Source organism: Carassius auratus, chromosome 8 (assembly GCF_003368295.1).
Source record: "Carassius auratus strain Wakin chromosome 8, ASM336829v1, whole genome shotgun sequence".
Lineage (NCBI taxonomy): Eukaryota > Metazoa > Chordata > Actinopteri > Cypriniformes > Cyprinidae > Carassius > Carassius auratus.
This window is the reverse complement of record NC_039250.1, coordinates 12,135,156-12,148,196: the sequence shown is the minus strand read 5'-3', so window position 1 is coordinate 12,148,196 and position 13,041 is coordinate 12,135,156. Positions and strand designations below refer to the sequence as shown.

Here is a 13,041-nt window from a genome sequence, read left to right as displayed (position 1 = left end):
ATAAATTTGTCAAGATAATTTCAGGTCTTCAAGACACTTCCTGTAAATCAATTGCAAAGATTCTAGCAATGAGATGACACATCATGTGTGTTGAAACACCAAATTTATTTTACAGGACAGTTCAACAAGGAGAGCATTCAATCTCAACACTTTCAGAGTAAATGGAGCATATTTTTGGTCCCACAGAATTGGGAATGTACTTTATCTAAACACCGAAAAATCAAAGACAACATCTGTAGACATCTCTTTTGCAAAAATGTGCAAACTTCTGTAATGCTTGTACATTTTAAGTAATAGCTCATTTATGTAACAGGGCAAGGAATGCATTGCATTTCTAGGGGAAAGTTTGGAATGTGTAAGCAGCTGATATTGCACAGCAAAAAACAGGGCATGTAAACTATTCCTCCCCCCAAAAATTAAACCAACATCCACAATTAGGAAAGCACTTCCAAACTTGCATTTCAGATCTGCTTATGTGAATCAACCAAAAAGAAAGAACTAACTAGTCCCCTATAAAGTCCAATTCTATTCTTCAGAACAGAGATTAGCAAAGGATATTGTGCATAAGGCTGACTATCTATGGTGACTGAATCAGTATGAGAGTGTTTTAGCCATCTGTGCGGTGGAGTGTATATTTCAGTGGGGTAACTCATGTGGAACAAGTTTATAGTAAGCACCACAGGATGGGCAGCGCTGGGCCTCACCCTGATGCAACCAAAACCAAACCACTGCAGTGTTGTCCTCTTCACCTTCAAAAAACAAAGACACAGGTTAACAGGGTCGACCAAATATCATTAGGGGTCTCATATAATGGCTCATACTGTTAATAAACATACTAGACGACTAGTTAGCTTTGGTCTTTATGTTCAGCAGCCTTTTAGTCAGCACTGCCATTGTTAAGTAAACATGCTAATTTGGCAATTTGTATTAATGAGAGACAAGGATAAAGGCATAAAGAGTTCTGATACAGTAGCTAAATTATACGATCACTTACAAACACAGCCAACAATCCTCTTGGTGGTTATGGAGGGGACGATGTGAGGGTCCTGTTTGGAGCCTGCATACTCCTTCGGTTTCAAGATGTTATACGGATCCTAGTGGAGAAGACACCATTGATTGTTGTGAACTCACACAGCACTCTTTATTTCACAAGATGCCAAAACAGAACAATAGAGCACGTTACAAGACACTCACAGTTCCTCTCTTGGACGCCTCCAACACAACCTTCTCCAGACCGGTGGCCTGCTCATCATCTGTGGGGATGCCTGAACACAAGTTCACCAATCAATCTTACTACAGACAAAGAGTGCAAGGTGTACTGATGTTCCACAAGCATTTTATTTTTGTTGTTTTCACAATTTTTGGCAAATCATTTGGCTTGACCTACTTAAAGGTCAAGCCAAACTCGTAAGCAATATATAATCACGCATAGTGTATGAAATAAGTTGAAATTATAACAAACCTATGAGAGAGCCATAGTACAGACACAAAACATCATAAAGATGTTCTGCTCCTAATTTTCATATACTTGTGACTTTATTTCAATGACAAAAGTATTGCTAGAATTATTGGTATATATTGTAAATTTATGACATAAAACAATATAAATATAATTGAAAATATCAACTCTTTTGTCATAATTTCACGTTAAACATTCGCATTTCATTATTATGGCTTTTGTACTAATTACGACTCACAATTTAGAGCTAATTTTATAACTTCGCACTTTTTTTCTCGTGATTTCTATTTTTCTTTGATCGCATTTACACTTGATCATACACTTCAATTATACTGTTAGTATGCAACAAACCTGCAAGTGTAACTGCGACTAAATTAGCGACTAAGAGGATTAGACTTAGTACGAGCACACTGACAACTGTTCAAGGAGGAAATAACGCTGAAGCATTTCGACGAAAATGATGCAATAGTTGAATTCAAGCCCGTGTGTGTGTATAAGTTATATATAAATATATATAACGTTAGTTGAGAGATGCTGTCACTACACAAACAGACGATATCACTCTCGATCTAAGATGTATTTTTCAGCGCAAACCGTTCAAACACGCACTCAAAATAAAGGCATTGCTCGATCAATAGTACCTCCAGACGCCAGTCCCCTGACTAGAGCTTGAGCTGGCCGAGGCTGACGGCTGTAAACGGCAGAAGCAGCGCGGGTCGCTGATCTCAAGAGAAGCCTGGCCGCCATTCTGACTGATACACTGCGCATGCGCCATTGCGCCACAGCTTCAGATGAAGAGCGCCGCGGGAAAAGCGCAATGACGCCATCTAGCGGTCTGACGAAAACAGAAAAAGAGTAACTTTTATTTCATCAGAAATGTTAAAGTATTTTATTAATACTATAAAAAAAAACATTTAATTATTTAATAATTTATTATTAAAGTGTCATATTATTATTTAGAAAACAACATAAGCAATAAACAAAAATGTAATCTCGGGTTACAGTCACGTGGAGATAGTCTAAAACAATCTCTTAAATGTACAAAATACAATTAGTTCACACTAAGTGGTAATACACTAATTCACAATGTTCACATTTACACATGATTTACTGATTACACACAATTCACAGTGTACACATAGAGTTTACAAAATTACAGAATTGTGGAATGAGACTGACGCAAGAGTCCTTACACGGGTTAAAGGGGTCATATGATGTGATTAAAATTTGTCCTTTCTCTTTGGAGTGTTACAAGCTCTTGGTGCATAAAGAAAATCTGTAAAGTTGCGAAGACTAAAGTCTCAGATCCAAAGATATATTCTTTATAAAAGTTAAGACTCATCCACAGCCTCCTAAAATGGCTCATTCTAATACGCCCCCACATCTCTGTGTCACTGTGTGTAAAGATTTGCATAACACCAACCAGATGTTGTGGAGATGCTGTGTGTTTCATTGTGAAAGCGAATCTACTTTGCTTGGCCTTCAAGGACACAACTAGAAATCAGTGGATAAGTTGTATTTACAATACTTGTGCAGAACAGTTCAAACCAAATATTTAGATGTGTGCATCTCATTTTATGAAGGACTATTTCCTGATCCTGGGAGAGAAGACTACAATGACGGCTGTTCTAACTATTTCTCAGATCACAAATGCAGACATGGTTTTATGTTTGCGCACCATGATGTAGCGCAACGCAACACAATGGCATTATGTCCCATGGATGCAACAAATGCCTCATTTGTCATGGGTTTCATTGTAATTGTCTTGTCGCGCCAGTGGTTTTGACCAGGACACATATTAAAGGATGGTAAGGGGCGTAACATTTCCGTCACACACTTGAGGTATTCGGCCAATCACAACACACTGGATAGCCAATCAGAGCACATCTCGCTTTTCAGAAAGATTAGTTTTGTACAGATCAACGCGTTTCAGAAAGACGGCGCATAGAGGAGCAACAAAAATGTACAGTGGGAAATAATGTGTTTTTTAACCTTAAACTACATAAACACATTTCATTATACCAAATACACAACATAATGTTCTTTTTAGCAACATCATATGACCCCTTTAAAATCAACTACTGGTGCAGAATGTGAACTGGAGAAAAATATCAGGCAGTTAACATCAGTACACTGTAATAAAGAAAGAGGAAAATAGAAGAGGAGAGTGAAAAGAAGAAAAATAGCAAAGCTGCAGAGAACAACGTAATATGAAACATTCACAAATACTGAGATTCTTATTCAAACAGCATTACTATATATACCTAATTTCATAGAAACTGAATTCTCTAAATCTTGGTGATTGAGAACTTAAATTATATTCACATTTACATTTATCAGACGCTTTTATCCAAAGCGACTTACAGTGCATTAAGGCTATACTTTTTTTTTTACCAGTGTGTATATTAAATATTTAGATATTGTTAACTTTTAATATATTAATACTATTAACTATATTAAAAATACACTATTTAAAAGTATATATATATATATATATATATATATATATATATATATATATATATATATATATATATATATAATTATTATATAAAGTATATCACTAAAAAAGTGTATCTTCTTTTATATTGTCTCTATGCTTAATTTTCTTAATTCTAGTTTTATTAACAATATCAATAAAAAGAGACACGTAAACTTTAGAACAAGTACATGTGGTGGATACATAAAAACTAAAAAATATTTACATAATTTAAAATAATACTATTAATAGAAATTAGAAACATCATAAACATACAGTCATAAAATAATTTTACAATCATAAAAGTTACAACTTATTTATGAGTTTTTCTATAAGATTGGATGTAAGCTTCTTTTCTCAGCTTTATTTTGGTGCGCATTGCACAGACTAGCGCGACTTTAACCGGCTTGAGCACGCGCTGACGTCATGACAGTCGACACGTTGTAGGTTTTTTGGCGCGAAATTCCTCATCCGAAGGATCCGTAGTGAACGCGCGTGAGAATGTAAACAGCGCTGAGTTTGGGATCTAGTTTCGCATTTCCTGTGAAGTTTGATTGTCCGGAGTGTTGTAGCCAGTCGCCGAGCTGCTTCCCTGTACAGTTGTCTTGTTACAGCGTCTGTTTGTCGTGTTGAGTGTGTTTGAATGGCAGACGCCAGTGAATTAAGCGGAGGAGAGGAGAGCCAGGAGGAGCTGATGACCCCCGCGGAGCTCATCGCCAAACTAGAGGAGGTTAGACATCTATCCCGAGCTCCAACCGACACTAACACTGTCTTCATAAACACTCTCGAAGAAGCGGAGAGAAACGACCGAATAAAGTCTAAGTATACAGTAACGTTAACAGTCAGAAGTTTGCACACATCTGTACATATCTACAGGACTAGTGACGTAATCAAAACTATGATAAGACACAAAAACTCGTTAAACTTAACATTTTGTGGTCACTACAGTACAAACGTCTGTAAACATTATCATTTTATGTTTTTAATGAAGTCTCGGGATCAGGAAAAAAAAGATTTGAAATAGCCATTTTTATAGTCATATAATTCAAAGTGTTATTTATTTTTGTATACTTTCAACATCATTATTTACTCCAATCTTAAGTGTCACAGGATCCTTCAGAAATCCGTATAATATAGGGCTGCACGATTTTGACAAAAATTATAATTGTCGATTATTCCTTTTATGAATTTTGATTATTTTATTTATTAATTACGATTATCACTATTTACACTGAATGATGTTTACACCTTTGTTTGATGCAACTGCATGCCGTATTTTTTTATGAAAATAAACAAGCTGAAAACACTTCAGTGCTTTTCTATAGTGTCAAGCCTCAAATGTGAACTATTGATTGGATTGGTTGCTTCTTTAAATTATTTATTTATTTATTTATTTATTTATATATATAAATAATGGTATTATAATGTTGTACTAAAATTAAAACAATTGAAAAACCCTTAAGATAACATGCCAAAAGAAAAAAAAAACCTCTTAGGGACACAGAATAACATATAAGTGCACTTTGAACGATTATGTAATTGTGGCATCAGTAATTGTAATCGCAATTAGAAACTCGCAATTAGAAACTTAGTGTTTTATGCTCAGACTTTAGTATTGTTAGTATTTAATAAGTGCTGCACATTATGGGAACAGTGCATATGTAAAATGAATGCATGCATTAGATCAAGTCTATAATATGAGTCTTCATGCAGAGCAGACAAATGATATGAGGAACAGTGTTTTTGAATGTGTTTCAGGCTTGGCTGAATGAGAAGTTTTCTCCAGAACTGTTGGAGAACAAGTCCGAGTTGGTGGAGTGTGTGATGGAGCAGATCACACACATGGTATGGATCTGTGTTCTCTGCTCAAACATTGCATGTTATATTTAGGTAGCTGACAAATATTTACTTAAATTGTTAAATGGTTTGTGTCCCAATATATGTATGCACAATAATGCTAAAATCACAAAATTACTTTAGAACAAGTAATTTAAATATACTTTTAATTAGTTTGTGATTACAGTGAGAAAAACGCCCCAGAATATTTCCTCAGCCAGTTACATAAAATGTATATATTTTTATATACATTTATTTAAATTTCTTATCAGTAAGTCATTTATATTTGTTTACGCAGGAGGAAAATCTGCAGCGGGTGAAGAAAGGTGATGTGAAGGCCAGTGTGCATCGCATGGAGATCGATCGCATCCGCTTCGTTCTGAGCAGCTACCTGCGCTCAAGACTTCAGAAGGTATCATGAACACCACTACCACTACATGACTTCAGCTCCACATATTACACACATTTAAGTGATGTGTGTCTTTCTCACAGTCACAGTTATGGTCTAGACCCTGTCAAATATCCAGCTGTCCTTACAGATATTTTATAATTCGCATGTGCAATTAATTTAAACAAGCCCTCTCTAACTGAGTTTAATGCCACAGTTATGTTAGAACGCATCTCATTCTTATTTCTGTGGCGGTGCGTCAGTCTCGTCATGAGGCAAGCAGTCCGGAGCGCTGTATGACTAATGCATCAGTTCAATTAAACTTTACTCCAAATATATGAACTTACCCGTTTTAAAGTACTTTATATTTAATGTGTTCATTTATGTACAATAATAGTGTTAAACTGTTGAACTTTAAATCTACTATTGATTTTAACCGTTGACTGATTCTGCAGAACATTTAGACTGTTAACTTCCGTGCGCAGATGCGGCAAATTTGTCACAGGGTGCGCGATATGAAAGTTGCATCCAACTATATATAAACCAGCTGTTGATTCCATAGGCTCTCTCTCGCGCACCAAACAGTTATGTTATGACAAGAGCAAAGAGTCTCTCTCTTGATCCACTCATGCATGATAATATAGTGTATCCGTCGATCTCACGGACTGACGATATGACGATCTGAAAAATGACCATATAGCCCAACACTACTGCAAAGTTTTAGAAAATAAACATACATTGATGCAGGTCCTTTGAAACTGCTTGAATTTATTTTGTGCAAGAAGTTTTCTGGATTAAATTCCATATTATTCCCTCTGGTCCGCTAATGTGTTATTTTGCCAACAATTTGTGGCCTATGCATAGAAGCTTGCTTGATTTACACGCATTTATGCATTACGTTAAGAGTTTGCACGTGAAGTGTTTTGTGTGTACGTTGCCATGATGTTAGAGTGACCATATTTCCTATTTTCCAGACATGTCCTCTTTTTGGACCTATTTTTTGTATTCGAGCACTGTGAGGGACTGTTTTCTTAATCCCGCTCCCACTGAATTCCTGACCAGTATTGCCCACACCCGTAATTTTTGTGTCCAATCCCGCCCGCTCCCTGCAAACATTATAATGTTGCATCGGGGAGCCGCTATCAATACGCAGAGTATTTAAAATCTCTCTTGACTCAGCCATCTCTCTCTCCTCAACCCGTGATCAGTCAAATCTGACTCCGGCTGATCGTGTTGAATGCAGGGTTGCCAAGTCCACTTTTATTTTTTTATTTTTTTCCCTATGGCTACTTTTAAACTGTTAATGTGTTGATTTTCCCCATTGGTTAGAGGTTTGAAATGTAGATTTAATTACATTTGACTAAAATGTATTGAAACATTTTGCATTCTGCCTGTGATAAAACTGTGCTAGATGTTACGTTTTGTGAAGGAGGGCCACTGGCAGGAAGCTTGTGTTTATGATCAATATGCATAACATTGACTGTAAAATAAGTATTTTAGGTTTGGAAATGACATATTTTCAGTTTTGATATTTGGCATATGGTCATTGCACTACTTTAACCACCAACCAACCACACCCCAGCCCCAACTGTAAAACTGTAACAATGTATCTTACAAGACAACACAATGTAACCTCGTTCTCTCTTGAAATCTGTCCCCACATTAAGTCTTGAATTTGAGGATATTGGACCTAGAAAGTCCTTGAATTTGAAGTTAATCAAGGTGTGGGAACCCTGTATATTCATATATTGGTGTTGTCTCATCTGCAGATAGAGAAGTTTTTCCCTCACGTTTTGGAGAAAGAGAAGTCACGTGCTGACGGTGATCCTTCATTTCTTTCTCCTGAAGAGTTTGCCTTCGCTAAAGAGTGAGTTCACTCTGAATCCTTTCTCTTGTCTGTATCAGAGAGACCATGTGCTAAAGTACAAAAAGATCCAGAACAGTCTTTTAATCCCCAGGAGAATGACTGTTCTTGCCTGTGTTTGTGTCATCTAATTCACATAATGCACATTGTGACGTGTGTGTGTGTGTGTGTGTGTGTGTGTGTGTGTGTGTGTGTGTGTGTGTGTGTGGTCTCCAAATCTTATATGTTGTGTGTTTAGGTATCTGGCCAACACAGAGGTGTACCTCCGAAACGTGGCTCTGAAACACATGCCCCCGAACCTGCAGAGCATTGACATGCTGAAGGCTGGTGAGAAACATTTCCTAGAGACAGATAGTTAACCAACATTACTTTTTTCTTGTATGGTGTATATTTATTAGTGTATTTTTCAAAATGTTACTAGCCAGAAAATACTAGAAGTCAAGATCAGAAAGTTGTTTCCCAAAAGGTGTGCTCAATTATAAAAAAAAAAAAAAAATTACACCCATTATTGTCCTCAAGATACTAGTCGTACGTACCATTTCACTACTTTGAGCTGGTAAATAAGGTACAAAGGTGTACTTTTTGAAAGAGTAGCAGTCCAGTGACAGCTTTTTGACCGCTTTTTCTGAGAGTGAAAAACTAGGATGTTTCCACAGCCCGATCAGTCACATAAAATTAATATATTTTATAACCCCTGGATGATGATTACATCTTAATCGAGTCTAAACAGTCCAGAGTGTGCATATATTCACATCTGCATTTATATAAAGAAATGTATCAGAAAAGCATGAACACTAGTTTTTTCTTTTTTTTGTTGAAAAATGTATAATTTTATTCAGCAAGGATGCATTAAATGGATAAAAAAAAGTAAAACAGTGAAGTCTTTAAATTCGTCATTAATAACTTAGCCCCATGTCGTTCCAAACCTGTAAAGCTTTGTTCGTCTTAAGAACACAATTTGATATTTTGGATGAAAACCAGGAGGCTTGTGACTGTCCCATAGACTGCCAAGTAACTTACACTGTTAAGTAGTGCTGTGTGATTAATTGGAATTGTCATAAAATCGTGATTTGAGCATGCAGAATTTCTAAATCACTTTATAGCTTATTTTTTTCCATGCCCCTGACCTCCCACAGTATGTTATACGAACCAATCAGAATGCAGCACGCCAAACATGGATTACATTATAAATGCATTTAATTAATGTCTACTGTTTCACAGTCAACACATGGATTTTGGCTAGATTTAAAACAAGGAAAAGTGCACTTTTAGATATACAAGGCAATATATTTGAGTTTAAAGGTGTCTATGAAAGATTGTAAAATTGTACTGTGATCAAATAGAATCATAATGCTGAAAAAGCTTTTTTTTAAATATATATAAACAACGTTTGGATTTGAAATCAAAATAATGGATAAATGTGTTTGTGGTAAACAGCCGCAGACCAGGAGTCAATGCTGGTTCTGCAACACATGCACATACTGTAGACGCACTGCAGACGGAGTACGTGTTAACATGGCGCAACAAATCTATTTCAACACCCGAGGCTCTATGACCAATGCATTGCAAAAAAATAAATAAATCCCTGGACACAGGATTTTTTGCCATGTCTAGACATTTTGTCACACATTTACTTAGTGATTATTTTGACTTATGTCTGTTCTAGAGACATGTTACAACTTTTTCATAAAGCTCTAATTGATTTTTCTTTTGGAAATTATTTGATCAATGGAATTATGATTTTCTTTTTTTATGAAATTTTTTTGTCCATATAGCACAGCTCTACTGTCAAGGTCCAGAAAAGTATATGTAAAACATCGTCAGAATAGTGCACCTGAATCTGTGTATCATCTGATCATTTTAATGAAAAGCAAGAATTCAGCTTAAATTTTAGTTTTTCGTTCAGGGGTAGAAAAATGAATACACAGCTTGGATATATGATTTCTACACATGGGCGGGAATTGAACTCTCCTTTCTGCTGATTGGTCATCTTGAGATCAAATCATGCAGTCCTCAGTTCTTCCGCAGTATCATGCAGCAGAAATATTTTAAACACCAACAAAAAAGGAAATAAAATGATAATAGAATTGTATACGCAACGAGATGCATCAGATTATTTGATTATTAATTAAATTGGCAAGTGCGAGCAGGACATTTTTGTGTTAAGTAATAAGCCTTTAGAACAACATCAAGGTGAGAAGTCACTCCAGTTCACACAGTTCCAATAAATTACGATAGGTTAAATTACGATAGGTTAAATAAACTCAATCTGCAGACAGAATGCGGTGCTTTAGCGCATGGGTCTCAGTCTCCTCGAGCATCTTTCTGGCGCATGCCACAAACATGAACCACAGCGAATACTTGTCTTTTATAAGGCATAATTTAGATCAGGGGTGACCAACCCTGTTCCTGAAGATCTACCTTCCTGCAAAGTTCAGTTACAACCATGATCAAACACAGCTGTCTGTCATCATCAAGTGCTCCTTCAGACCCTAATTAGTTGGCTCAGTTTGATCAGGATTAGAGCTGAACTCTGCAGGAAGGTTTATCTCCAGCTACAGGGTTCGGCACCCCTGATTTCGATTATTTGACATTTAAATGCATCATATAAGTCACTTTGCAATAAATCACAGTAGGCCTATGTTAATTCATTATGATAAAATAGTGACTTTACAGTCTGGAAACTTTAGACTATAGCTAATTATTTCGGGGACCCCTATCACTTTAAGAACCGCTGGTCTACACAGAAGAAAGCCCTGACTAGACTCTTCCCTGGTATGAGTTGTGTTAGACTGTTTGCTTAGAAAAATGTAGTTGCAATAAAATGGGTTATTAATCCATACAACTGCAGCAGTGAAAGATGCATGATACTGCGGAAGAACTGATGACTGCACGGTTTGATCTTTGGATGACCAATCAGCAGACAGGGGCGTTAAATCAAATATTCAAGCGGTTTATTGATTGAAAAAAGAAAATTTAAGCTGAATTGAAAAAAAAAAAAAACGAAAAAGGAGCCGTTTTCTAATTTCAATATTAAATAAAAAATAAATGAATGCTCGAATGATACACTGATTGTAGAGGGACACAGAGGAGACATATAATTGATGTTTTCTTCACATCCAAAAAGTATTCTAGTTGCTTCATAGCGTTACAGTTGAACCACTGATGGCAGATGGACTATTCTGATGACGTCTTTCATACTTTTCTGGATCTTGACATTGTATTTTACTTTGCAGTCTGTGGGACAGTCTCAAGCCTCCCGGTTTTCATACAAATTTCTTAAATTTTGTTTCTAAGACAAAGCTTTTGGAACAACATGGGGGTGATAAATGACAAAATGTTCATTTTGGGATGGAGTATCCCTTTAAATTGCTATTTCAAATAAATACTGTTATTGTGAACCTTCTATTCATTAGATAATCTAGAAAGAAATATTAGTTTTCCATAAAAATATTAAGCAACACAAAATATTTTTAGCATGGATATATGTAATATTTAACAATAGTTAATTTATACATTTTTTTTTAATATAAAAAAAAAAAAAAATAAAAACAGCCTTGGTGAGCATGAGAGTTTCAAAAATTCTTACCAACCCCGACATCTGGACAGTAGTGTTAATTTTTCAATCTAGACCTAAATAGAACGCAGTAATTATGATGGCTTTATTTGGAGGCAGTGGTTGTTGTTGTTTAATTGGTGTATGGGTTTGTTTGTTTGTGTGAAGTTCCTGAGCCGTGTCTGGACTCGTTTGTGTTCTTGAGAGTGAAAGAGAGGCAGGAGAATATCCTGGTGGAGCCTGAGACCGATGAGCAGAGGTAAGGCCATTTTCGTTCAGCTCAAACCAGTCACACACTAAGTTTGGGAATCCATCAAACCCATACTGGTTGATGACCACTAATCTGATAATCCAGTAATCAGGTTACAGCCTAGTTAGGATGTGGTGTGGGAGGCCAATAGTTTCTGGAACAATGTTGGTTGTCTCATAACCTATCAATAAACTGAATGATACTTAATAAAATGCCTTGGTTTTTTTAATCAAAATTTACAATGTCCTATAGGGGCAGCATTGCTGTTCATTTTAATGAGCAAATTCAAGCGAATTCATAAATCTATTCCTAAACTGTATTTATTTGGACATCTTTGCTGTTGTCTCTCTCAGGGAGTACGTTGTGGACTTGGATGAAGGTTCGCAGCACCTGATGCGTTACCGTACTATAGCGCCTCTAGTGGCCAGCGGAGCAGTGCAACTCATTTAAACCTGCAGAGAGAGCCTCAGGAACTGAATGAAGACACCACAGAGGAACAGATTGCCTGTGTACTTTATCCTTGCATGCTAAATAGCCAGCTGTTAACATCTGTCAGCCTCTCAACACCTTGAACACATCCATATCTTTGAATCCAAAAGCATTTATATCTTAAAATGCTTAATTCTCATCATGAAACTGAATTAAAAGCAGTATGGATTATTATTATTATTATTATTATTGAGTTAAAAAAAGAAAAGAAAATGCTAACAATCTTTAAAGTATTCCGGAAAATGGATATGTAACCAAACACAGATAGGACGTTCATCTGGATTGTTTTTCATTTGTTGATGTCCAGCAAAATTTCATCACTTATTTACAGCTCAGTTATTGCAGTCTGATCAGAAACTGGTGAACCTGACACTCTTGCTCTGAAACGGAAGCTGTGGTTTTCTCTGTAAGAGGGAAGTTGTTGGTTTGGGCGTATTTGGTCGTTTAAATGGTCATTGGGTTTTTGCTGGTGGTAATGGAATAAATTTGTATTATTTATGTTTCTATTTGGTCCTGTTTTTTATTGTGTTGCCTGCTGCATGTTTTGTAGTGTGTTATATTTCGCTGTCTTGCATGTTAAACTCTTAAGTTTGTCCACAGGATATATGGCATAATGTCAGTTACCACATAAAATAATTTTGTTCCTCGGTTTCCCGAAAAACTAATTTATAGCGACATACTTGAACATAAACCGGGTCAGCCATGTCTATCTTGTATTTT

General features: G+C 36.2%; 2 protein-coding genes across 2 annotated transcripts; one reads left to right on the top strand and one right to left on the bottom strand.

Annotated features, from left to right (window-relative positions):
• Positions 1–86: 86 nt before the first annotated feature.
• Positions 87–2,254, bottom strand: cox5bb (cytochrome c oxidase subunit 5Bb). The gene is made up of 4 exons (XM_026269704.1): positions 2,101–2,254; positions 1,195–1,265; positions 995–1,094; positions 87–749 (listed from the first exon to the last, which is right to left on the bottom strand). Exons 1-4 carry the CDS (start codon positions 2,225–2,227, stop codon positions 637–639), a joined length of 411 nt encoding a protein of 136 aa, XP_026125489.1. The 5' UTR covers positions 2,228–2,254; the 3' UTR covers positions 87–636.
• A 2,114-nt stretch (positions 2,255–4,368) lies between these two features.
• On the top strand, positions 4,369–12,825 carry gins4 (GINS complex subunit 4 (Sld5 homolog)). The gene is made up of 7 exons (XM_026269702.1): positions 4,369–4,668; positions 5,697–5,783; positions 6,073–6,186; positions 7,932–8,029; positions 8,265–8,353; positions 11,751–11,841; positions 12,186–12,825. The coding sequence occupies exons 1-7, from the start codon at positions 4,582–4,584 to the stop codon at positions 12,280–12,282; spliced, it is 663 nt and encodes a 220-aa protein (XP_026125487.1). The 5' UTR covers positions 4,369–4,581; the 3' UTR covers positions 12,283–12,825.
• The last annotated feature ends 216 nt before the right edge of the window (positions 12,826–13,041 follow it).

What these genes read in the sequence shown, in the direction of transcription:
- cox5bb (XM_026269704.1), bottom strand. Translation starts at nt 2,227, where the DNA reads ATGCGCAGTGTATCAGTCAGAATGGCGGCCAGGCTTCTCTTGAGATCA. An exon ending in AGGCGTCCAAGAGAGGAACT is followed by an intron (nt 1,095 to 1,194) that starts GTGAGTGTCTTG and finishes CTTCTCCACTAG; the next exon opens with GATCCGTATAACATCTTGAA. An exon ending in GAGGATTGTTGGCTGTGTTT is followed by an intron (nt 750 to 994) that starts GTAAGTGATCGT and finishes TGTTTTTTGAAG; the next exon opens with GTGAAGAGGACAACACTGCA.
- gins4 (XM_026269702.1), top strand. Translation starts at nt 4,582, where the DNA reads ATGGCAGACGCCAGTGAATTAAGCGGAGGAGAGGAGAGCCAGGAGGAG. An exon ending in TCATCGCCAAACTAGAGGAG is followed by an intron (nt 4,669 to 5,696) that starts GTTAGACATCTA and finishes AATGTGTTTCAG; the next exon opens with GCTTGGCTGAATGAGAAGTT. An exon ending in CATTGACATGCTGAAGGCTG is followed by an intron (nt 8,354 to 11,750) that starts GTGAGAAACATT and finishes GTTTGTGTGAAG; the next exon opens with TTCCTGAGCCGTGTCTGGAC.